At 52.1% G+C, this 25,785-nt stretch overlaps 1 protein-coding gene across 4 annotated transcripts; it reads left to right on the top strand.

Annotated features, from left to right (window-relative positions):
- Nucleotides 1-514: 514 nt before the first annotated feature.
- Nucleotides 515-25,526, top strand: LHX6 (LIM homeobox 6). 4 transcript variants are annotated; one of them, XM_003785268.2, is made up of 10 exons: nt 515-699; nt 1,849-1,920; nt 2,302-2,484; nt 2,833-2,954; nt 11,505-11,725; nt 14,732-14,832; nt 15,047-15,142; nt 15,361-15,535; nt 19,341-19,444; nt 23,364-25,526. In XM_003785268.2, exons 1-10 carry the CDS (start codon nt 616-618, stop codon nt 23,382-23,384), a joined length of 1,179 nt encoding a protein of 392 aa, XP_003785316.1. In that variant the 5' UTR covers nt 515-615; the 3' UTR covers nt 23,385-25,526. The 4 variants fall into 4 exon arrangements, with proteins under 4 accessions (XP_003785316.1, XP_003785317.1, XP_003785318.1 ...); XM_003785269.2 differs by lacking the exon at nt 19,341-19,444 and having other exon boundaries at nt 551-699; XM_003785270.1 differs by lacking the exons at nt 515-699; nt 19,341-19,444 and adding an exon at nt 924-1,045.
- Nucleotides 25,527-25,785: the final 259 nt, after the last annotated feature.

Raw genomic sequence — 25,785 nt, 5'->3', positions numbered from 1 at the left:
CTCTTGTACCTGTGAGTGGGGGAGTACCTGAGGGTGAGGGTGCCCCTTGAAGGAAGGGTGGTTTTGAGAGCTGTATGGATATGTGTCCTCCGGTGCCTTTGTACCGCAGCGCGTCTCTGAGTATCTCTATCAGCAGCTCTGAGTTCCTGTGTGTCTCTGTGTCTGTGTGTATGTCTCTGAGTCTCTGCCTTGTTGTGTGTGTCTTGCTTTCCCTTGGAGGGGAGGGGATTGGTCACGCATGACTCATCTTGAACTGAGCTGGGCTCCAGCGGCAGGGCGGCCGCCGCCGCCGCAGCTGGAGGGGGAGGAGGACGAGGAGGAGGAAAGGGAGGAGGAGGGAGAGGAGGACTACCAGAAGGGGGAGGAGGAGGAGAAGGAGGGGGCGGGGGCCTCTCCAAGTTTGTCGGGACCTTCTTCCGAGGCAGCGGCGGCGGCAGCCAGGGAGGCCGAGGCTGTGCACGGGCCGGGGGCAGGGGCTAGGGCCAGGCCCGGGGCGACGAGGCCGTCGTCTCCGCTCTCCTGCTCCCGCAGCAGCCTCTGCTCCCACTGCGGCGGTGGCCCCCCTCGGCGCGGCTCTCCGCGCTGCGCCCGGCTGAGCCCGCCGCTCCCCGGCCCATGTACTGGAAGCATGAGAACGCCGCCCCGGCGCTGCCCGAGGGCTGCCGGCTGCCGGCCGAGGGCGGCCCCGCCACCGACCAGGTGAGCCAGCTAGCGAGCGCCGGGCGGCCGGGCCGGGGTCGGGCAGAGGCCGGGACCCCGCGCGGCCGGGCCGGGTGGCGGGCGGCGGCAGGCAGGAGGGGTGCGGGGGTGCGCCTGCGAGTGTGTGGATGTGAGTGTGTGAGCGAGCGCGAGCGCGGAGGGGGGGTCGCGGAAAGCGGGAACACATTATGCAAATGTTGGAGGAATTTCTCAAAAAGCGATTTAGCAAAGACACAGGCGAATCAAGAGGAGGCGAGGCCGGTATTGTCCGTCTGAATAGGCGCTGATAGCGCCGATGCGCCGGGGGTTGTGCGGGAGCAAAGCTGAGAATCCCGACGCGGGGCCGGTCCCGGGCGCGCCGAGGGGCTGGAGGGTGCTTTTTCCTCCTCTTGGACGCCTCTCTTTTCCCTTTTGAGTCCCGTTTCGCCCCCGATCTCTCCTTCCATTTTGCTCCGGGTTTCCCTCCGACTGGCCCTCGAAAGGCGCCCGAATCCGTGTCAGTATAGCCGCTTCGATTTCGCAGCGCGTGTCACGCTGGCGGGCCGATGCTCCCGGCACTCTGGGGTTTATTTTCCTCATTCACCACCCCCCATCTCCTTTTTATTTTCTTTCTTTCTCTCTTTTCTCCTTTTTGCATGTTGTGCGGAGAGGAGTAGAAGGGAGCGAGGAAGGGGGGGTGGGTGGAGAGAGAAAAAATTCGATTTTTAATTACTACCATTAAAAAATCAAATTTGCAATTCTTTGGGCGGCCTGATGGATCTCACTGATTGACAGTTGGAATTGACACTCTGGCTACCTCTTATCTTGGGCATTCACGACAATTTCTAATTGCAGGTAGTTTGTGTGTGTGCGCGTGTTTTTTTTCCCCCTCAGAGGCTTGGATTGCAAGGGAACTAAGCGATTACTTCAAGAGCCACGGGTTAAGTGCAGGGAGAGGGGGAGAGAGAGGGAAAAAATCCAATCCAAATTCAAATTGCTTCATTAGAGAGACACCGCTTTTGTGGGGAAGGGCTTTAAATGCCCACTACAAAGTTAGGACTCATTGTTCAGCGCTGGTTTATATAACAGGCGCGGGGAGGCGCTGGGCTCAGGCTGCGCTGAGCCAGTTCTGCAGCCGCCGCCGCCTGCTTTCCCTCCCCCCACCCCCAGGTGATGGCCCAGCCAGGGTCCGGCTGCAAAGCGACCACCCGCTGTCTTGAAGGGACCGCGCCGCCCGCCATGGTGAGTCCCTTTGGCTCTGCCTTCGGTTCCCTGTTCCCTGGCGGCCCGGCCCTAGGGACCTCACCAGGCTTTCTGGCCGCGAACCGCTGCCCGTCCGCCTGGGGGACTCCTGTCGGGCGCCGCCCCTCTCAGAGCCCGGGTTTCCCGGCCAGGAATGTGGACTTTGACGGCCACTAGCACCCAGAATGCGCGCGTTGAAAGTTGGGATCGTCCCTTCCTTTCCAATAGGGCCTTGAAGTCCTCTCCTTCAGTCTATAGCGCGGCGTCCCGGGGAGATTTCGTTGTCCGTTGGTGTGCTGGGGCCGCATATTGGTCTCTGAGACAGCGGCAACTCTGTGTGCCCGGCTCAGAGCTCCGCTCTCCATCTCTCCCCAACCGCAGGCTCAGTCGGACGCCGAGGCCCTGGCAGGAGCTCTGGACAAGGATGAGGGTCGGGCCTCCCCATGTACGCCCAGCACACCATCTGTCTGCTCGCCGCCCTCAGCCGCCTCCTCTGTGCCGTCTGCTGGCAAGAACATCTGCTCCAGCTGCGGCCTGGAGATCCTGGACCGGTATCTACTCAAGGTGAGACAGGGGTAGTTGTAGGGCGCGTGTTAGCCGGGTGCGGGGTGCAGCCCAGAGGACTCAGGGAAGCATCGCCGGCCCCAGGTCCACTTAATTCTAAATGCTAGCTCAGCCGCTGCCCGATTGTGCGGCTTTGGACAAATCTTAGGGTCTCAGCATCACCCGGTTTCCGTCTGAAAAATGGAGATTATGTCTATTTCCCCGAGCCTCAGTATTACCGAAGAAAAATAGGGGAGTCACATGCACCTTCTGTGCTCCAGAGTCTCTGACTGCAAATGGGGCGGGGGAGGCTGGGCCCCGCGTGAAGAGGCCCGTGCTGAGCCGACCCCATCCCCGCCCTCTCCCCAGGTCAACAACCTCATCTGGCACGTGCGGTGCCTTGAGTGCTCCGTGTGTCGCACGTCGCTGAGGCAGCAGAACAGCTGCTACATCAAGAACAAGGAAATCTTCTGCAAGATGGACTACTTCAGGTAGGCTGGGCCATCGGGCCAGCAGTGTTGCGGCAGGCAATCCTCTGCCCACCTTTGAGGCGTGGGGTCCTGGCTGCAGCGGCCCGCCATCGCGAGTCCACCCCAGACGCTTCCGCGCGGGCCCAGCCCACCAGCTCTCATCGTTGCGAGCCCAGAGTTCCAGGCTGATGCCTGCACAGATTCGGGCTGCGATTTGTCGCCTGTTCCCGCGGTCCTGTGGGTTCGGTAGCATCTCTGGATCCGTCTTCAATTCTGCCTGAATCTCGGGCTCCGGTTCCGACCTTGAGTGCCTCGGTCGAGCTCTGACATCCCTGGCTCTGGCCCCGACCCTCTTGAACCCCAGCTGCCATCTGGCTGCATTCCGGTGCGCTCCGGCTCTGGGTTCCAACCCTACACCGACTCCAGTCGCGGGGTCTCTCCTGGGCCAGATCTTGAGCTGTGCTCTGGACTCTTGTCCTGGCTCTGACCTGCGCTCCTCTCAGGGGTCGTGTCTGGTCCATCCCCAAGCACCAGCGCCGCATCCCTCTCAGATCTGATTCTGTATCCACGTGCCTAATCCTAAACCCCAACTTCTGTCTCTGGCTCAACTCATACCCGGGCATTGTCGCTAAGGGTCACATTTTGAGTCTGGGGTCCTGCATGTTCCCCCTACCATGCCTGTTCCAGTCTTAGTTTCGCTGTGGTTTTCTGCCCTTCGGTTTGGGCCTCTCCCGGGTCTAGGCTCCGACTTTGGGCTGCAATGACCGGGAAGGGGAGAGGCAGGCGCTGCAGAACCTGCGACCTGGTAAATCATGACAGCCTTCAGCCGCGTCACTTCTGCGCCCCTTGCTTGTGTGTTGCTTCTAGCCACGCCGGGCCTGACCTGGTCACGGGGTTGAGGTCACTGTAAGGTCAGGGACAGAGATATCTATCTTCCCCCCTGACCCCAGCGGGAAGATGAACCAGCCCAGAGGCCTGACCGCTGGGCCTATGGAGAGTGGTGCAGAATTGGTTCCTGGGAGGGACTCCTGTTCCCAAGTGCTTTGTCAGGAAGCAGAGAAAGCTGCTCCCTTATAACCACCCCCACACCTCACAGACATCCTTCCATCCTTGCATGGGAAGACATGATGGCTTCAATTTTCCTGGGTAGAGCCCCTACCCCAGAAAGAACCTCTGAAAGTCAGAGAATAATGGCAGAAGGCAATGTCTTCTCCCCTTACCCCTAGCATTGAACCTCCAGGGACCTGAAAAGAGAGGACCCTGAATCTAAGAGGAAGTTTACAGCATTTGGGGCTGGTACTCTGAGGAAACCGTGGGAGGCATGTTTAAAGAGGTGGATGCTTCCTTTATGTGATGAATGTGAAAAAGTATGTGTGGGGCTGGTATTGGGGGTGGGAGGCTTGACCAGGTGGCCTAGGACTCAGCATCCTAGGAGCATGTGTGTTTGGGTATTGTCTCGGATCTGTGCATGGTGCTGGGGAATGCATCACTGAGCAGGGTCAGGGGTATGTGGATAGCATGTGTGTGCCTTTATCGACAAAGATTTGTCTTTTAGTTCAAGGGTGTAATATGTAAATGTTGAGGCTGTATGTGTATGTGTGCGTGCAAGGTGGTTAGGACAGGGTTACATCTGGACCAGGGATAAAGGGTGTGATGTGAATGTGTACTTGTGTATGTGGACTGCTGAGTGTGGTCAGAAGGGGGTTATCATTGTGTGGTGTGTAACCAGAGTGTGATGTCTCATCCTACTGTCCCATATGACTGTTGATTTGGTCCTGGGCAGGAAATAGAGGTTGGAGTCACTGTCTAGCCACCTCCCTGTTCTAGGCCTGACTCCAATAGGTACAAAACAAACCAGGTGCTGTTTGGGGGCTCCTTGGATTCATCAGCTACCAAGTTCAGGGCTCCAGCTTGTGGAACCCAGCAGGTTGGTGTATGTCAGGGTAGACCCTCTTTCCTTGGCTCTCCTGGTGACAACAGACCTAGCAGCCTTACTGGACACTTACCCAATTTTCTTCCCTGCGTCTCCAGCTCCGGCTCATGCCTGTGCTCCTAGACTGAGCTTCTTTGAATGCCGTGCTTTACTAGACCTTGAAACTAGTCAAAACTCCACTGTTCAGAACCTCCACTAATTCCAGGGTCCCTCTTCCCACTGGAGTAGGGTAGAGGTTAGGATATGCAGCCATTGTGGGAAAAGGCAGGAGACTGGGCTTGTCCAAGCCAGTTATGACCTTGGGCAAGTCACTGAATCTTTCTGCCCTTAGTTCTCCATTTCCAGCGCTGTCTCCCTGAGCTGCCAAGGAGGCTGCTGTTAAGGGGAAGTCTGTGTAAAGGCTCCCTAAATGGCAGTTGGTATGAATGCCTCAATTATCACCATTGTCACCATTTGGGCAAGGTGGATGCTGGGCATGAGACTGTGATGGCATTTCCCCAGGCAGCTTGAAGACCAGGGCCTGCCTGGAGGGATGGGGCTGGGCCATTTCTGGGCTGCAGGTTCTAAGTGCTACTCCTTTTCCTGTGATAAGAGCTCCCAAAGCAAAACTAAATCAGATTTCTGATTATGAAAATGGAAGCAATAAAAACTCATCATATTCCCAGGGCTGAGGGTAGAATTGAGTGGTTCTTCTGATCAACCCCACCTGCGTGCTGCCAGGTTTCCCTGTGGGCATAACCTATCCCTGGCAGCCCCACCTGTAATAAAAACAATAAAAACCACAAAAAGGAAGAGAAAAAGCTGCTGAGTATCTGGCAAGGACTATTGTCTGCACTGCACTATAACCATAGTCCTGGATGGCTGCTATGAAGGTCTTCCTAGGGGGCATGAATGATGGCTTGGGAGGCAAAGTTTCCCTCTCAAGAGGTGGGACTTGGGAGGGGTCAGGTGCTGAGAGATTCTCTAGGCTTTTGTTTCCTGAAGTCCAGAGTCAAAGGTCTGGTGAGTGGTGAGCTGGAGTTCTCCCCCAAAAGAAGCCAAGATCTCCCAATGAGATGGGGGGCAGGGAATAGCCAAGGCCCCATGGAGGGGGCACCTTGGAGTCCCATGGCCCTCTAATCTCTGATCTTTTTCCCCAGGGAAGGGTTTCTCCTCCATTCTATCTCCTCCCTTGACCCTTCTCAATAACATCTTATTCCCTCCCTTCGGTCTCCTTTGGCAGAGCCAGCATTGGTGGCTCAGGAAGTTAGAGGTTAGGAAAGAACTCTAAGTTCACCAGAGAGGGGGGCTTCAAAACATGGGGGGAATCAGTGAGGTCCAGTGCTGCTCCTGACTAATTTGCATTGTTAGGAGGGGTTGCTTTTCCACTAGGTATCTGTCCTCGGCTGGGTCACAGGAACTTTCTGCCTCAGTTTCTTCAATTCATACTCCAAACAGGACACTCACCAACCTTTATGGGCTCAACCAGATCCCTGCTTCCCATTACTCTCTGAGATTCCTGGAAGAAAAAAATTACTACCAGAGAAATGTGATAGGGCTTTTAATTTCTTCACTTTTTCATTAAGACCATTTTTCTTTGTCTTCTTCCAAGAACTAAAGAAAATCCTGGGAGGGAGGAATAGGTTTCCTTGCTGGGGCATTCACGTTTCCATTGCCCCTGGAAACCACATCCTCAGACAGTCTCCTACAGACCCCATGCCCACCTAATTGCAGCTGCTGCCCTGCAAATAGGGCTCAGCCTGACCTGCAGTTCCCTCCGGGCTCTCTCAGCCTCCTGGAGCATTGCACCCATTGTCTGGTTGAGCAAATCGATGTTCTGGGAAAGTGGAAAGTGTCCTGCCCAGGGTCACATAGAGAGAACATGGAAGAGGGGCCAGATAGGGAGGAGGACACATATCATCAGAGGGTATGGTGCTGTTCTCTAAGCCAGGAAGGAACTGGGTTTTCTTTCCTGGGTTATCCCATGCAGCCCTCCAGTCCAAATACGTATAGGATACTCTTATAAATCCCCACTGTAGTGCTGGTGGTGGGGTGTACTGAGGCCCTGGAAGGTGAGGACACACAGTTAAGTGTCAGAGGCTGGATAATAAGCCCCATTTCCTGACTCCACCATCCTTAACCCTAAACACTCCATTCTCTTCTGTAGGTGAGGTATGTCAGCCCCTCTATGTGCATCTTGGGGTGATAGAATGGCAAAGGCCCCTGCTGGTCCTAAGATTCCTTGCCCAGTTTGGTTGGCTTCACACATGGAGCACCACTGTTGGCTCTGATGTGTGACTCTCCCTGGGTGGCCCTGGAAGCACTAGGGCAGGAGTGACCTCAGAGACCTGTGAGTGGAGCAACTTTGTCAAAATTAGGTCACCCTGGTCCCTGGCCCTGCTGCCTGCTGATAATGGGAAGGGAGAATAAAGGGTTAATTGCCTCCTCTTATGTTTATGGGGGCATAGGTTCACAGAGTGCCCAGGAGGCTAAAGTTCCTGTTCCTGCCTTACCCAAAAGACTTAGGGCAAGCCCCCAGCCTTCTCAGACCTTCCACCTGGAGCTGGAGCTCTGCTCACGGTCTCCAGCGGGAGAACCCCGCCCCCTCCCTCAGAGCGAGGGTCCCAAGGGAGCCTCGAAGCCTGGAAGCGGCCCCCCACCACGGCAGAGCGAGGCCCAGCAGCCGCCAGCTGTTGGGGGACAGATGTTGGGGGAGCTGAGAGGGGGGCTGGGGGAGGGGCCTTGGGCCGGGACCTCCGAGGCAGGGCCGTTTTAACCTCTTAATTGCTGGTTCTGTTTTTCCAGCTTTTCCAAAGGGTTTGCATAGAAGGGAAGGAGCCGAGAGAATAGGAAGGGTTCGCCCTCCAACCCATCATGTTCACTTCATAAGGTCTCTCTAAGGCCATCAAGTGAGCGTCTTAAACCTAAAATAGTGAACTCCAGTTTGATTTTCAGCCCCTCCGCTCAATAGCTTTGTAACATTGCCTGTCCCACGCTGAACTTTGTTTTCCTCCTGCAGAAAAGGGGTAGGTTAATAATGGGGGAAGGAATGGTGGTGAAATTCCAATGGGCTCATGCATCCAACAAATAATTCGATCCAACTAGGTATCCAGGGTAAGTAGGCTGGGAAAGTGAGCCAGACTTGGTCAAGGGCCGGGAGCTCCCTCCGCACAACCGCCAGTGCCCTAAATATCTCCACTCCCCATTCACGGGTGGAGGGCATGGCGGGTGCGGTGCCCACTCTACTCCTTTCAGCAGTTGCTGGGATGCGCATTATCTGTCAGACACCTTTCCAGCGCCTCAGTGCTTTGCGTCTTTACAACCAAGGCGCTCAGAGATTCAAAGAGGGACAGGTAGGGCCTGGTCCTCATAGCAAGGCTAGAGTGGCAGTAGGTGCGCCCCCTAATCCTTTTGGCGATCTGGTCGCAGCTCCCAAACAAACGTTTCCTGGAGTTTCGTTGTCTCTGCTGCGGATTTTGCCGCTTCCGGAATCCAGTGGCTCAGGCCTCATTCCCCCCTGGGGAAGGAGTCTGTCGTTTTGTCAGAGCCTTGGTCCTTAAGCCTCCTTGTGCCCTTTGTGCCCTGCTCCATGTCCTGGGTGGGGGACATGCCGCAGGAACAGCCAAGGCTTGGCATCTGCATAATGACCCTCTACTCCCACCCCAAAGATCCAAGTGCCAGGATGATTTTGCAGTCTGGGCTGAGCCACGGGGAACTCAGGGAGATCCTACGACTGGAGACAGCACCAGGCATTTGGGGTGACATGCAGAGGGTGAGAAAGTTCTTGAGAGGTCACTCTTGGTGCCCTCCTCAGAACAAGGGGATGGGAATACTGTGACCTACAGGGATTCGTGGGTCAGGAAGATCAGGGGTGCGCAGGGAGTCTCAGACGCGTTCCGGGCCGAGGACGAAAAATCCCACGGAGCCAAGCTGGAGGATTCAGGATTGCACGCTGCGGCAGCGTACCAGCTGCGGCGCACAGAGACCACAGGCCAGAGACTCAGCCGCTCTTAACCGGCTTCTGAAGGCGGGGACCATACCTGCTCCAGGCCCTGCCGGCCCCCTAAGGATGCCTCCCACCTTTCCAGAGGCGTGTGGGCCCCTTGCCCGGCTCTCGGGAGTTTCAGAACCCGTGGCCCAGAGAAGGGACACGGCGCACTGCTAGACCGGGCCCCCATCCTGTTCAACCACCCGAATCCCAGTTCTCTTCGTCGTCAGTCCGGCTGCTCCGAAGTTTCGAGGTACTTCTTGCACCTCAGAGGGACCTCAACCTCGGGACCGCACTGTGTGGTCTCAGGCAAGTCACTTGTGGTTCCTGAACCTCCGATTCCCAGGTATGAAAAACCGATTCCAGAGTCCCCACCTCATCGGGTTACCACGAAGCCGAGGGGGTGCAATGAAGGCTTGCGCCCCAGTACCTCGGCGTGGCCCGCAGCAAGGGCTCTGCGCACGGCTGCCCCCCCTTCCGAAGCTCACTTAATCGAAAGTCAGCCTCAGCTCAGAGGCCGGAAAGTGCTCCCAATCCGGATGCCACCTGCCGGGCTGCGTAACCCCGGGTCGGCCCTTCCGCAGGAGTAGACTGGGCTGGGCAAAGTAGTTTCCTCTCCCTTTTACTGCAGTGTTGGGGACAGAGAACAGGGGTTCCGCTGGGCTCTCCCCAAGGGAAACCGCGTTTCCGAGGTCAAGAACTGCGGCTGCTTAGGGGGGCGGTTGACTCGGCAAAGGTGAGCAGCGTCGCCTGAGCTAATCGCGACGACCGCGGCAGGATCCCTTGCGTTCCTTAACAGAGTGGCGTTGGGGTTGTGTCTGGGAGCCGGCAGTGCCGAAGCCTCTGCGGTCCCGCATTCAATACCACCCAGCACCGTTTTTGTTTTGTTTTTGCAATAGACATTTGCTTGAATGTGCTAAGGCAGGCGAGGCTGTAACCTGAGCGTTTTTTGCTGTTTCCACCATTCGCTCCTTGGGGTGGAAGGGTGCGAGCCCTGGGGACACATAGGCAAATCTTCTCGATTCACCCCTGCCACCATCACTCCAGGAAGCTGGAAGGTGGAAGGGGAGAATGAGGAACCATTTACCAACCTGTACGATCAATTCTGAGAGGGTGGTGCTGGGAGCTGTGGGACTCTGGGCGAGTATATGTCGGGAGTGGGAGCAGTCAGCGAAAAGGTCTGGGGGTGGGAAAGTGCTTTGGAGGAGACCATGAAGACCTGGGACTGACCTTCCATTGTGGCTGGCTGGGATTTATCCTTGGGTGTGGAGAGGGTGGGAGATCTCGAATTTGGAAAAGATCAACTTGAACGGGATGTGGTTTGTTGTATTCTGTAAACCCCAAGGGTTTTGGATCAAAACCAGAGGGTAGAGTGGAGCCACCATAGGATTGTAAGCAGAGCAGGGACGGGATTCCATGGCATACTGGAAACTTGGCTGTGACTGCCCTGTGGAAGATGAGTCGGCAGGGGTGAGACTGGAAACCTCCTCCCCCGAGTCCCTGGAGGACATAGCAGAGAGCAGGGTGGGATGGGGAGCTAGCCCAGGAGGGTAGCTGTGAAAGTGGAGAGGAGGAGATGGATCCCAGAGATACTTGGGAGACAGAACCAACAGTGCCTGATGATTGGCTGGATGTGAGTTGAGGAGAGGGAGGAGTGTATGGTATAGATTTCCATGCTTGAGGGGCTGGATGAGTGGTGGCACCATTCCCTGAAATAGAGTGTACACCAGAGGAAACCGAGGCTGCCAGGGTTGGGACAGAATCACAGGTGAGTGACCCACTTAAAGAACAACCCTTCCCTGATGCTGCGGGGTCAGGCACGAGGCTGACTTCTGGGACAGGGTGAACCAGACTCTTGCTTCCTGGAAGGAAGGGCTTCAGGACTGGTGGTGGGGGCAGCTGCATCCCAGTCACTACCTTACAAAATGGGGGAAAAGAGGAAGAAGCAGAATCAAGAAAGGCTTAAGGGGCCAGGGGACACTGGAGATGGGCTTTTTTAACCTTAGTCTTAGTTCCAGAGTCTAGGACCAGCTGGGTACTTAGTAGACTGCAAAACACTAAACAAGGAGTAGCAGTCAATGCTATTGTCTAGTTCAGCTGGGGCCAGGGAAATGTGAACACGGAGAAGTTAAACAACTTGCCCAGGGCCGAACAGCCAGTGAGTGCATATCTATCTCTTCTTCCAACACACTCCCAGCTTCTTTACATTTGGGGCTATAGCTTATATTCATCTCTGGAGTCACACTGGCTGGCATTCCTATCCTTGGAACTGTGTGACCTTGTATGAGTTACTTTACCTCTCTGCTGTCCATTTTCCTCACACAATGAGGGCTAACTGGGATAATCAACATGAAACACTTAGAATCATTCTGGGCAAGTAATTAGTGCTCAAAATTTCACCTATTTAATAATAAATAATAATCACCTATTATTATGTTTTTCTAACACCTGTGTGTTTTAATGAACACATTAATAAAATATACAAATATAAGTGATTACTGTAGAAAATTTGGAAAATTCTAAGGTGAGACTTAGCTGGACAGGGGTAGTAAATCTAAGCAAAGGGTGATGTCCTGAGGCCAGGAGAGAGGGTACTGAGGAGTGGAGGGGGCAAAGACAGCCTGTCTAAACTGAATCTCGCCACTCCTGTCCCTGCCCTCTCGACCTGCAGCCGATTCGGGACCAAGTGCGCCCGGTGTGGCCGACAGATCTATGCCAGCGACTGGGTGCGGCGGGCGCGCGGCAACGCCTACCATCTGGCCTGCTTCGCCTGCTTCTCCTGCAAGCGCCAGCTGTCCACGGGCGAGGAGTTCGGCCTGGTGGAGGAGAAGGTGTTGTGCCGCATCCACTACGACACCATGATCGAGAACCTCAAGAGGGCCGCGGAGAACGGTACCCAACCCGCCCCGCCCAGCACCTCCGCCCCCAGCCCTTTCCCACCTCCGGCACCCCAGGAACCGCCCACACTTCTCCAGGGACTGGGAGTGCCCCAGATTTCCCAGAGCCAGAGCGGGGGTGAGGTTACACACAGCAAGAGCTTCTGGCCCTGTGCTTGGGGGTCAGAAGTCATGACCTTTCTTTGCCTTGTTTCCTTACCTGTGAAATGGAGCTAAGGGATAGGCCACGGTCTCAAAGATAGATGTGCGGCTGTGTTGTAAGTGGAGAGGCACTTACAGAACCCTGGAGAGGATTCTCATGACTGGGCAACCCACTCTGCCTCTGGACAGTTCTCATGGGGTTTGGGGCTTATCCCCTCCAGCTGCCTGAAACCTGGTTTGGGCCAATCCCAGAAAGATGGCTTGGTCTGCATTCTCCCAACTCCCATCCTAGCAGCTCCAAGGCAGAGGTTTGGGGGTGGGTTTCATTCTGCACCGGGGTGCTGTGAGGGGAAAGGGCTAGGTTTCTGAGTCTGGAGCCCCCAACTCCTCTAGCATGCTTGTGCTTACATGGGAAGTTTCCTTTCCTCTGTGTTCCTCAGTCCCCCAGCTGAGGTAGATACTGGACTAGGAGGATCCCCAAATCTCTTTTGATTCTGAGTCCCTGAGACACTTAGGTCCAGGAACAGTTCCATGTCCTCCAGGGATCTTGAGCGCTGACTCACATGTGGGGTGGGAGCGGGAGAAGTGGAGTGGAGTTTGGCTGTGAGCAGAGGCAAGGACTCTTTCCCCTAATTCCCCTATCAGGGTCTGTGGAAGCTGCTAACTTCTGTGTAGCTTGGATTATTTTACATAATCCTTACAAAAGCCCTAGGAAGTAGATCATTTGTCCTCATTTTATAGGAGAAGAAACAGGCAAACTTGTCAAAGTTTGTATACTAATTAATAGGTTTGCCTGATTCCAAAGCCCAGGTCTTAAGCACTAGACCATGCCATAGTAATACCTCATCCCCAAACTTTAGGGCTCCTGAATCAGACATTATAAAGCTGAGGAGGCTACAGGGATGTGACTGCCTCCCTGAGTTTTATTTTTGTGTCTAAAAGCCTGGCATGCCAATACTTGTCTTGCTTGCTTTCATATATGACCTTAATACTGCAAAATGTCTGCTCCATCCCCAGTTCTCTGAAAAGGGCTATGGACCAAACTACCCCAATTTCTAGGCCCTAGCCTGGGACTAGTCAGGGACCACCAGAATGTTCCTGGCTATGACTACACTAGGACCATCATTTTCTCCTGTCAGGGTCAGGGCTAAGTGGGCCTAAGTGTGCAGCAAGTGAATTCGGTGTTCTATGAAGTTACCTGCAGCAGTGTGGAAGTTAGCAGTTTGACTATAGTGGACTTCTGGGAGTCAGAGCTTCTCTACACCGTGGTCTGTCAGTGACTATAGGCTCCTTCTATACTTGCACCAACCAGGACCATCCCTGATCACAGTATTGCCATTTACACCCTGGCCCTCACAGCCACCAGACCACAGACTCATGCAAGGGAACTTGAAGGCTGGGGCCCTCAGCTTCTTCTTATTGATTAACTCTCAGAAGTGGTTACTGTTTTACTTTTTAAATATAACACACATATTCAAGGTAGAAAAATTAGGAAAGGTGGTTAAGAAAAAAGAAAATAAAAATCACTCCAAATGACACCTCTCTCATATTTTAGTATGTATCTTTCTAGATTTTTTCAGCATATGTATTTAGAAATTTCAGGTTTTTGCAAAACATAATTTTTTTCTAATTAAAAAAATTATAATAGGGTGGTGCCTGTGGCTCAGTGAGTAGGGTGCTGGCCCCATATACCAAAGGTGGTGGGTTTGAACCGGCCCCGGCCAAACTACAACAAAAAAAAATAGCTGGGCATTGTGGTGGGGGCCTGTAGTACCAACTGCTCCGGAGGCTGAGGCAAGAGAATTGTCTAAGTCCAAGAGCTAGAGATTGCTATGAGCTGTGACACTGTGGCACTCTACTGAGGGCAACAAAGTGAGACTCTTGTCTCTAAAAAAAAAAAAATTACAATAAATTATGAATAGTGGTTATCTCTGAGTGGTGGGATTACTGGTGGTTTTTATTTTCTTTCTGTGCTCATAAGAATTATCTGAGTTTTTGATAGGGACCATGTATTACTTTTATATTCAGAAAAATGAAGTATTAAAAAGTAAAATGGAATATATTTAGTGTTTTAGCATGATTGTAAAAGTAATGTAAGTGGGAATAAACTATCTAACATATCCAGTTAACAAAATTAAACCTTAGAGAAGTAAGGTGACATCTGATTGTTTTAAAGACCTCAAAAGGGCTGGGTAGCTGGGTATGGTGGCTATGCCTGTAAATCCAGCACTTTGGAAGGCCAAGGGAGGATTGCTGTTGCCAGGACTTTTGAGACCAGCCTGGACAACATAATGAGACCCCCCCATCTAAAAAAAATCTGAAAACCCTCAAAGTTTACAGGAATATTGAAAGTAAAGAGTCTTCATAATCCCACACCTGGAGGCAAACCACTGTTAACACTTTGGTATATATCCTTCCAACCATTTTTTCTTCCACTCATTTCTATAAAATTGGGATCACAGTCCTGTAACCTGCTTGCTATCTTCACTAGTCTTTGGTTTCCTCCGCGTTGGGACATTAGGGTCAGCCAGCTTTCAGATCCTAGTGGAAAGGTCTAGGACAGGGGCTTTCTTCTCTCTGAGCCTCAATTTCCTCCCATATAAACTGGGCATAAAGCCACCTCTCTTTAGGAGTTCGAGATATAAAGAACACACCGAAAAAGAAGTGTCCAGTACTAAGTGCACTCTCAGAAACAGAAACCCCTTTCCCAAAGAGCTCAGAGACTAGGACCCTGGGATCCCGCTCCCAGCCAACTCCTGCTCCTGACCCTTCCAGGGACAAGCTCCCCCCACCCCCGTCCTTTCCAGGCTGCCACTAGAAGAGATGGGGACGCGTGGTCAGCCGCTTCTATCGCCCCCAGGGAATGGCCTCACTTTGGAGGGGGCAGTGCCCTCTGAACAGGACAGTCAGCCCAAGCCGGCCAAGCGCGCGCGGACGTCCTTCACCGCCGAACAGCTGCAGGTATCCGGGCAGGCGGCCCACAGCCGGGACGTGGGCGGGGCCTCAAGTGGGCGGGGCTAGAGGCCTCCTGGCCCCGCCCCTCTGCCCGGACCCGCGGGTGGCGGAGAGGGGCTGCGGCTGCCTGGGGCGTGGCCTCTAGGCCGGAGCCTCTGATTGGGCCGGGGTCTCCGAGACCTCGGCTGGCTGGTGCCTCACCGCCCTCCCGCGCCCGCAGGTTATGCAGGCGCAGTTCGCGCAGGACAACAACCCCGACGCACAGACGCTGCAGAAGCTGGCAGACATGACGGGCCTCAGCCGGAGAGTCATCCAGGTGAGACCAGGGATGGGCGGGGCCTTGGCGTTCTGGGGCGCGGCACGGGGACGTGGGGGCGAGCCCTCTAGCTTGTAGCTGGGCTCTGGAGCAGAGCGTCGGGGGTGCGCGTGGCCACCCCTTCTTCTGGAGACTACGAGGCCGTCCCACCTGGGGTCCCCCGGCGGCATGTTCTACCAGTTTCGGTGAGGCTGAAGCTGCTGAGGCTGTCGTTCCAGGTGTGGTTTCAAAACTGCCGGGCGCGTCATAAAAAGCACACGCCGCAGCACCCAGTGCCGCCCTCAGGGGCGCCCCCGTCCCGCCTCCCCTCAGCCCTGTCCGACGACATCCACTACTCCCCGTTCAGCAGCCCGGAGCGGGCGCGCATGGTCACCCTGCACGGCTACATTGAGAGTAAGTGACCGCGATGTCTCTGGGCCTGCGGGGAGGAGGGCGGAGGAGCAGCGGGGGACACAAGGGCCAAGGCGTGGGGAGGCCTGAAGGAGCCGCGTGGGTGAAGACGTAGCCTCTGAGGTCACTTGGACCTAGTGGTTGGGGCTAGTGTTAATTTCCCCGGCTCTGCCTCAGTGAGGCGGGACCCTTAGCAGAGCCAAGGGATTCAGTCATTCAAAAACAGTTTCAAAGCACCCAGTCTGTGCCAAGACCCAGGGACTGAGGAGAGGACAAGAGGGACAAGGGCCCTGCCTTGCGGAGCCTGCATTCTGGTAGGCGTGGAACAGTAACCAGACAGATGAGCGTGTGGTTTTGAGGGTGATTCCTGTTGTTGAGGTGCTGGAAGAGTTTATGGAGATGCTAGGGTGTAGGGACCAGCTGCCGCTCAGCAAGATGAGACTGGAAGAATGAGTAGGACATAGAGAGGCACGTGGATGGGGAACTGAATGCAGCAGGTCCTGGCCCAGAAAGCATCCTGGCGAGAGTGTGTTTGGGGGAGCAAAAGGCCAGGGCAGCGGGAACACCCACGATGCTAAGGCCTTGAGCGAACCACCTAACCTTCTAGTGCTCAGTTTCCTCATCTGGAACCTGGGATTTCAATGATGCCTACCTCCCAGGGTTGGAGAGTCTGTGCATGCATTCAGTAAATATATTCTGAGTGCCTTGTGTGTTCTTTGTGCTGGAACATGACAGCAAATGCAGTAGACCAAAGCTGCCACTGTCCTGGGGCTCACATTTCAGAGTGGAGATGAGTGGGGACACAGTGACCCCTCCGGGGAGATGCTCATAAGTCATAGTGAGGTGACCTTGGAGCAGAAGCCTGGAGGAGTTAGGAAGCAGCCTCTTGGACATGGCAGGGGGGTGACCACCCAGTGAACCTGCCACTGAGCAGGTGCTCATCACAGACTTTCTTTCCCTTTGTGATTGTTTCTATCAGTTGTTTTCCCAAAGCTGGGCATGACCAATAAAATAGAAGTTACCACAAGACACACGCATGCACGCGTGTGCATGTGTGTACACACACACACACACACACACACACATATCCTCCCTTATCTGGCTCCAAGTAAAAGGGAAAAAGAAGGGAGGTAGAGAGAGAGCTGCTGCTTACTGAATACCCGCCAGTGTCAGACACTACTGACCGTGTCTCTAGCCATCAGAGGTCCCCATCCCATTGAATAGATGAGGAACCAAGGGCCTACTGTAAGTTAGAGGGAGCCAGCACTCTGTAATGATTGAATGTGGGCTTAGGTGTCAGACTGCCCGGCTTCACATCCCAGCCCTGCCACTTACAAGCTATGTGTCATTGGGCATTTCTTAGCTTCCCTGAATACTAGTTCTCCCATCTATAAAAATAAGGACAAAGCAGTGCTGTGAGCATCAAATGAGATAACTGATTTAAAGTCTTCAACATTGAGTGGTGCCTGTGGCTCAGTGAGTAGGGCACCGGTCCCACATACCAAGGGTGGTGAGTTTGAACCAGGCCCCAACCAAACTGCAATAAAAAAATAACTGGGCGTTGTGGCAGGCACCTGTAGTCCCAGCTACTCAGAAGGCTGAGGCAAGAGAATCACCTAAGCCCAGGAGTTGGAGGTTGCTGTGAGCTGTGCTGTCATGGCACTCTGTGGAGGGCGACAAAGTGAGACTCTGTCTCCAAAAATAAATAAATAAATAAATAAATAAAGTCTTCAACATTTAGTGTCAGAGAAGTACAGGCAGTCCCCGAGTTACACACATCTGACTTACATACAACTCACACTTACAAAGAGAGTCTATTTTTTGGTAATAGGTAAATGCACCTACCTATTCTAGCTTATGTAAAAATTCAACAAACCTACAGAACCTATCTCATTCATAAGCTGGGGACTGCCTGTATTACCTGCTTTTGTGATAGTGGTTTTGATTGGCAGAACTAGGAGTGCAGAGTCCTGTCTGCTGTGCCAGGTTGCTAGTTGGAAACCAGGTCTCTTTATACTGTTCCATTTCCAAACCATCTACTCAGTAGGAGGGACTTTTTCCCCTTTCTTTTCTAAATAATGACATATGTTAAAGCTATACAGAGCCTATTAAACACTCGTTAAAAGTGCCAAGGGCCAGGGGGTCTCTGGGTACCTGGGATCTGGGCTACCAGCTAATTCTTGTTGTGGAGTCAGTAATGGATCTAAGCGACCTGCTTAGAAGTGGGGCCATGGCCTCTAGAGTCCCTGCTAGGATTCTGCCGACATACTTCTAGATCTTTCTTTCTTCGATGCCTAGAGAAGGGGCTGAGATGCCTGTTCTTCTTCCCCTTGAGGTGGAACCCCGCTTGGAGCAGAAGATCTCTGGACCTGCCACTCTTCCTGCATGACCCTAACAATTTGCTTTAGAGTTAAGTGGAGTCATAGAGTCTTGACTTTTCTGAAGCCTTAGAGCTGGGAGGTTGATGAAAGTAGTAGAACCAGACCCTAGAAAAATGAACTTTTTCTCTGCAGTTAACTAAAGTCGCCTCTGAGCTTGGAATCTGATAAAAGCTTTGGAACCAGACCCCAGAAAAATACACAGACACATAGCTTTCTAAGTAAGTTGAGGCTATTTATGGATTCCCTAAATACCCTAGGTTAAGGACCCCCAATTTAATACAGCTGCTTTATTCTACAGACAAGAGAACTATAGCTTAGAAAGGCATAGAGACTTGTTCCAAGTTACATGTCAATTGTAAGTCATTGTACAAGGCTCTTTCCTTGTGACCAAAGAGAATGAAGTCTAGGGAAGAGATAGGCAGTAGACTTTTCCACCATAGTGGGAAATATGCTGAAGCATGAGTGATTTGGATCAGAGACAAAGATGAACTTTCCCAAACAGTTTTAGATGTTGGAATAAAGTACATACATTTACTTAAGAAATATTTAAATAATGCTCATTCTAGATACTGGAAATCCACAAAGATCTAGAATCTAGAAAGTAGGATATCGCCTGTGGCTCAGTTGATAGGGCGTTGGTCCCATACACTGAGGGTGGCCGATTTGAACCTGGCCCTTGCCAAACTACAACAAAAAAATAGCTGGACATTGTGGCAGGCACCTGCAGACCCAGCTACTCATGAGGCAAGAGAATCACCTAAGCCCAGGAGTTAGAAGTTGCTGTGAGCTATGATGCCACAGTACTCTACCAAGGGCTATAAAGTAAGACTCTGTCTCTAACAAAATAAGTAAATAAATAAATAAAAGAATCTAAAAAATAGACAAAAAATCCTGCCTTCTTAGAGCTTGCATTCTAATTGGCAGATAGGTGATATCAAATGGATGATAAAAATCTACAGCAAGTCACACAATAAGTGCTAAGGAAGGAAAAATAAAACCCAGAGGAGGACAGGGAGGGCAGGGGTGAGTGCTGGTGTCGGTTTCAGTTGTAAATAGCTTGGTGACATTATGACTGCAGAGTCATCTGGGAGGCATGGAGTAGAGTTGTGATACTTAAGAGATATGAACATATGAGGAGCTAAGGGAGGATCTGAATAGATGGGGTAGAGCCTTGTTTGCAGGAGGTGTTCACTACACATTTATTTAGGAGTGTTTATCAGTGAGCTGGACAGTTGTACCTAGCCATCACATGGCACTTTTTATATACAGTGTCATCACCGACTCTACTGAAATCTTGCCCAGGGCCACCTAGGAGGTAAGTGGCAGAGATGAAACCAGTCTCAGAGCTCTAGTTTGCACAGCATGGGGCAGGCGGGATCCTATGTGCAGCCTGGGGAATGGGCTCCAAGGCATCCTCTCATCCACAGGTCAGGTACAGTGCGGGCAGGTGCATTGCCGGCTGCCTTACACCGCACCCCCCGTCCACCTCAAAGCCGATATGGATGGGCCGCTTTCCAACCGGGGTGAGAAGGTAAATGGAGCCAGGATGGGTCTGGTGGGCCAGAGCCATCCTGCCAGGGATGGGTTTCTGGCAGCATTGTGTGTTGTTGCGCCCAGGCCCCGCTGCACCTCCAGGGAATTCAGTCAAGTAGCTGCCTGTGGGTTCCTGTATGTGCATGGCTGCTCCAGAGGCTACCTTGTACCCTCAACACCCTCCCTACAAAAATCTAGGCTTATCCTTTTCAGATTTGTGAATTTACTCAAACTTGAGGTTTCAGGGAAGGCTTATATCAGTAACGCCTTGCTGCCTCCAATCATCTCATTCATTCTTCTCCTTCTTCCTTTTCATTCCTACCTCCTGAGAGTGAATACCTTGAGCTGGTGAGGTCCAGCAATAGCAGGCCAGCTGGTAACCTTCGTCAACTGGCAGGGCCTTTTCTGTGAAATCAGGATCTCTGGTTGTCTTAGACATTAGCACTGACACCAAGAAGGCTGTTTAGACATCACCCAGTCCAGAGGCTTGAAGGCTTTGTTTTCTAAGCACTTGGACCCCTTTGTTTAATCTTAAATATAGATGAAAGTGAAACCAGAGAGTGGGTAGGAGCCTCCCTTCCTTCCCAGCTCTGAGATACCTCAGCTAGCCTTGAAAGCAACTGCTTTTAGAAATGGAGAAATTGAGGCTCAGGTAGCTCAAGGTCAAAGTCTGCATTAGAACCTGTGCATTGATTCACTCACATATTCCTTTATTCAGAGATATTTCCTACATACTGCCTGTGCCTCGCAGTTCTGAGTCTGTTGCCATGAGCAGCATGTAGAGATACAAATTCTCAAGCCTCACCCCCAGAGAGTCTGATGGGTATGTCTGGAGTGGTGGGGGGCAGGAATTTGGATGAACAGTACCCAGCCCATGCAGTTATGATGGGCAGCTGGGTGGGGAAGACTGCTCCTTCAGTACAGTCTGTCTGGTTCTGCCTCCTGATTGAGCACCTACTATGTGCCAGGCTCTCTATGCTGGGTGCCCTGGGGAAATGTATGTCATGTGGAGGCAGAGACAGACTAATTGGACAGATAAGTTTATAAGTAAATTGTGGTGCTCAATGTAAACTCCTGCAGAATCTGGTGGTAGCTGAGCACACTCCTGGAGCCATGTTCTCTTGAGATTGTCCTGAGATTGTCATATTCACAGTGAGAACCTCTATTTGTTCAGCTCCTCCTCTATTTAAGGCAGGCACTTTAAATATGTCATTTGGTTGACACCTGCCAGCCACTTTGTGGGTGTGGATGATGGTCTTTGTCATTCTAAAAGTAAAGAAATGGAGACTGCGAGAGGTGACATGACTTGTCCAGGGATGCAGCAGGTCTGTTGGACTCTAAAGTCTGCACAGTTCAGTAATGGCTTCCTTTTGTGCAGGACTTCTTGGTTTACATGCTGCTTTCTCTGACCCGTTCTTCACAGCCTCCCAGGAGGAAGCATGTGAGGACCTCTTTCACACCTGAAGAAACTGAGGCTCAGACTGAGCAATGCTCATCCAGGGTCACATGGGGAGCATGGGCAGAGCTGGCCTGGATCCTTGCCTGCCTTGGAGCTGGCTGCTTCTGGGAGGGGGCATTTGTCTTATCAGGCCTAGTCCTGAGACTGCAGAAGTGAGCTGGCATGGCTTAAGGGAGGTTTGGGCTGAACAGTCGAGTGAGGGGCTTGGGTATTATACGAGGACAGGGAGTTGGCGTTGAAAGTGTATAGGGCTAGCCTCAGTGCTTGGAGAGGAGCCCTTGCCTCCTGGTTGTTCAGCTAATTTTGTGGTTCTGTCTGGTTTAGAATGAAGGATGACCCAGGCTGGGGTCGGGCAGCTCTGGCTATGGAAGGTTTCTAGCCCTTGGATTTGCTTGCTGAGTCAGAGTTCTCTTGCTGGACTTTGGTCCCCAACTTCACATCCAGAAGCTCTGCATTAAAGTGTCACTTCCTCTCTCATGACCTCTTGCCCTTCCACTGCCAGGCCTTTTTGCCATCTCCCAGGGACCTTCCTCATCTTATCAAACCCATAGGCCCTGGTGGGCTACAGGGTGCAGCCTATGTGGGGTCTGCATAGGACTGTGTGGGCTTTCTCATAAGCCCTCTAGGCCAGTAGTGTGAGGAGACTCAGGATCCCCCTGGTGCTGGCCCTGAACCCACTCACCTGGACCAGTGCTGGCCTGGCCCGGAGAACAGTGTCCCATGGGGCATCCTCTGTCTCTGCTGCATAATCAGTTTCCAGAACCACATTTCTTCTTGGTTGTGTCCCCTGATCCCACAGCTTCAGCATTCAAAATGTTTTTAAAAATCTGGGCCAAGCTGTCATTGATCAGTGGGAGAGACTAATCCCACTGATCAGGAGGAGAAGGGTCTTACCAGGGTCTTCCCTCTTGAGAGAGCTTCTCTCTCTCTCTCTCTCTCTCTCTTTTTTTTTGAGTCAGTCTCACAATGTTACCCTCAGTAGAGTGCCTGCCATGGTGTCACAGCTCACAGCAACCTCAAACTCTTAGACTTAAGTGATTCTCTTGCCTCAGCCTCTCAAGTAGCTGTGACTACAGGTGCCTGCCACAATTTCTGTCTATATTTTTGTTGCAGTCTAGCAGGCCTGGGCCGGGTTCAAACCTGCCGGCAGTTATGGGGCCAGCATCCTAACCACTGGGCTATGTGCACCAAGCCGAGAGCTTCTGTTATTAAGAGCCCAAATCCAGGCACCTTAGAAGCTGAAGTAGAGCAGTGTCCCAGTGGGTTAGGGAGGGTAGGTGAGCTCTGGAATCAGGCTGACTCCAAATCTCCGTTCTGCCATAACCTCCCTGTGAGTCCTGGGAACACAATGAGCTGCAATTTTTCTACATATGAAAAATGGGGATTATAATAGTTCCCTCTATTTAGGATTGCTGCGGATAGTAAATACAATAACCTGTGTAAAGAGCCTAGCACAGTGCCTGGCATGCAGGAAGTGCTCCATAGCTGTTGGTTATTATTGTAGCTACTGTTATGGAGAGTGTCATCATTGCTTTCCTTCATCACTCCTATGCCCCCACGGTAACTGATTCTGGGCAAGCAACATTACTAATCGGAAAAGGGAACAGCCATGTAGCCATGCCCACCAGATGTCTCTGGGCCACTGGAAACCTCCTCCTCACAGTTCCTGTGGAAAGGCACATCCTACAGAGCAGCTAGCCAATAATCCTTGAGCTCAACTTCAGGAAACTGGCTGTGTCAGCAGCAGGGAGATGTCAGCCAGGCACTTTAGGTAGGAGAGGGGGAGGCCCAGACCGTCTTGATTCCCGCTGTGTGTCAGGCACTTGGCATGTCTTGGCTTTGTGAAGGTTAAGCACACACTTGAGGTACTTAGCTTACCATCCAGTGCTTACGTGGTGGTAAGCAGTAAGCAGTCAGCCACTGTTGTCATGGTGGCCTTGGAGCAGTAGAGGTGATGTGACATAGTAAAGAGAGCTTGCTCTGGAGCCGGGCCTGGCCTCCAGTGCTGGGGCCCCATCCTCCTAGCTATGTGATCATGGGCTCACTCAGTGCCACTTCTCTGAGTCTCAGTGCCCTCCCTGTGAAATAGAGATAATGAAAAAAATAAAAGAAAGAGAAGAAATAGAGATAATGGCAGACCCTCACATGGAGTTGAGTTTTGGCTTCAGTGAAATAATGCCTAATAGAGACTTTTGCTGCAGCCATTGTATCTCACTGGAATATTTCTGACCCTGAAAAAGAGAGATTTTGACATTCCTATATTGTAGACGAGAAAACAGGCTCAGAGAGGTGAAGTGAGTTGCCTGAGGTCCCACAGCAAATAAGTTGACAGAGCTAGGACTTAAACCCAGACTGGCCCCTGAGCCCACCTCATTCTCTGTGCCTTTAAGGTCCTCTGGGGAGCTACAGGGTGGGGCAGGCCCCCAGCTCAGCCACCTGCCATGCCCTCCTTTTGCAGGTCATCCTTTTTCAGTACTGACGCTGCCGGCGCTTCCACCTCTGTCCGTGGGCACCCCACAGCTGCCCCTCAGCCGCTGAGATCCAGTGTCCAGGCTGCGGCCAGGGATCCACCCGCCTCTGCATCCACCCCCGTCCGCCATCCTGCCCACCACCAGCTCAGCCCTCCAGGCCCAGCCCTTCCCTCTCCTGCTGAGAACCCAGGAGCACCACTGAGTCCTCCTCTTAGAAGGCAGAACTCCCTGAAATTTGGAATCAGGGTGAAAACAACAGCCTATTTTTTCCATTTAAACAGAAGTCATCTTCAGCTTAAGCTGATAACAATAGCAAAAGGCAGAATTGAACTGTGAAATGCCAACAGCCTTCTGATTTACAGGTTTTCTTTCCCCCATATTGGCCTTTATTTACTACTTTCTTGGAACCATCTCTGAATTCTGAATAGCTGACAACCCCCAATGTTATCCACTCTGTTGCTTTTGTCTGGAAAACTCTACAGTGTTTGTGGGATGTCCCCAAAGGAAAGCTATGTTCTAATTTTATCATTTCCATCTGTCTGGTTATGTCAAGTTAATTCAGAAAGAGAAGAGACACTGACCAACCCTGAGAGGCCCAACAGGGCAGAGATGGAGACCTACCCAGACCAAGAAGCAGAGGCTTAGGGGTGCGGGGGGAGACAAAGACCTCCCTGGTCTGGGGATCAAGGAAAGGAATGTGGCACACTAGACTGAGAGTGATACTAGTCATTCTAAGGAGAGGAAAGAGAAAACTTGGGGTGGGGATAGACCCTGCCTCCCATTATTATCTAGCATGTAAGCAGGGAACATAGCAGAGATGGAATTTGATCTGTGCAATGACTCTTCTGAATGTTGGGGCAGTTAGAGTAGGGGATCCTTGTTGGCTACTTCTTGAGAGGGTCTAGGCCAGGTCTTCTCTGGAAGGGGCATCATTTACTGGGGGCCAGGAAGAGACCAGTGAAATGGCAGTCCAAATTTTAACTCAGGATCTATCTCTGGGTAGAATGAGGGTGCCCATTACCTAGGTGAGTGCCAACCCCAGGCACCTCTGGGCTTCCCAAGCCAGCCTTGCCCAAGCCAGTTCTACCTACTCCTGAGAACAGAAGCCAGACACAGCCACGTTCACATTCACCCCATACTGTTAGAATTCTTCCACCCCAAACAAAAGGGCTCAGGCTACGCATAACCAAGATTTATGTTTTGCACCCATTTGTCCCAAGCTTATCCTGTAATTCCAGAACTACTTGGTGTCCTGGTGCATTTTCCACTAGAGGTTGCTAGTAAGCATGTTTTAGCTCAAGTCCTCCTTCCTGCCGCGGTTAACCTGTTCTCTTGCTTTCAGAAGGAGACTCTAGGACAGGGAAAGCAAGTTCATGGTACATATACAGCTGTTGTCCCTGTTTTTACCTATGGCAGACATTGCTAACCCATGGCAGCTCTATTTCACCAAGTCTGGATGAAGTTTCAGAATCCAGATGCTTGAAGTTGACACTTAAAATGAAAATGTATATGTCATTCTTGTTCTGGGACCTGGAGGAGGGACAACCACAAGTGCAGCCCCAAAAGGGCATCTGCTTCCTCTCCCTTCCAAAGATGGTTACAGCTGACTAAGGGCAAAGAGAAGGCACCACTCAGAATGTGGTGAGTACAGCTCAGTTCAGAACTCATCTGGTGGTAATGTGCCCAGCCCTGTGCAAGGTGCTGGCATTAATAGGAGTGGCCGCGCCCACTCCCTGGCCTTGGGGAGTGCACCTCCTTCTTTTGACTGTTGCTTCTGATGATCAAAGCCCAATGGCAACCACGTGGCAAGTGGCCAGCCTAGCCCTACCCATGGCCACCAATACCCACTCTGCCTTGAGTCTCCTCCCAGGGTCTATTCCTTGTGTGGATCACATGGCCGTAGCATGTTACAGTTCAAACATGTCTCCACTATCGTATAAAGAGCAGCCTGGGAATGTACAGGCCATCAAGACTATTTATTTAAATACAAAACAAAAAAGGGGAAAAACACACACGGAAAAAAATTGTAAGCACTTTTTTGTAAAACCAATGTCTGTTTTGTTACATACCTTTCATGTCGTGCTTTGTAAATGTCTTATTTGTGTAATAAAGTTAATGCAAGTAGAAGTGCTGGCACTTACATCTGGAACGTGATGGGATTCCATTTCTTTCCTGCTCTAGTTAAAGGCTCAGGTCCCTTGCTCCCAGAATATCTGGGCTGCTAGATAGTGCAATCCCTGTTCTTAGAAAATTGGTACCATTTCTCAGTTAGTAAACTGCATCGTAAAGGCACGATGGTGGGTATCTTCCCTAAGTACTCAGTCAAGCTGCCTCTTCTTAAGCTTTGTAGGAAATGAGGCTGGTTACCATCCTCTGTTTCATTCTCTGAAAACATGCTCTCAGCTGAGC

Source organism: Otolemur garnettii, unplaced genomic scaffold (genome assembly GCF_000181295.1).
Source record: "Otolemur garnettii isolate 467f Iridium unplaced genomic scaffold, OtoGar3 scaffold00014, whole genome shotgun sequence".
In the NCBI taxonomy this organism is placed as follows: Eukaryota; Metazoa; Chordata; class Mammalia; order Primates; family Galagidae; genus Otolemur; species Otolemur garnettii.
The sequence above is the reverse complement of the archived record's forward strand: the minus strand, read 5'-3'. Positions and strand labels throughout refer to the sequence as shown.

Excerpts from the sequence above, each read along its gene's own strand:
- LHX6 (XM_003785268.2), top strand. The coding sequence starts at position 616 with ATGTACTGGAAGCATGAGAACGCCGCCCCGGCGCTGCCCGAGGGCTGC. Across the intron at positions 700-1,848 it reads GCGGCCCCGCCACCGACCAG|GTGATGGCCCAGCCAGGGTC; the intron begins GTGAGCCAGCTA and ends CCCCACCCCCAG. Across the intron at positions 11,726-14,731 it reads CAAGAGGGCCGCGGAGAACG|GGAATGGCCTCACTTTGGAG; the intron begins GTACCCAACCCG and ends TATCGCCCCCAG.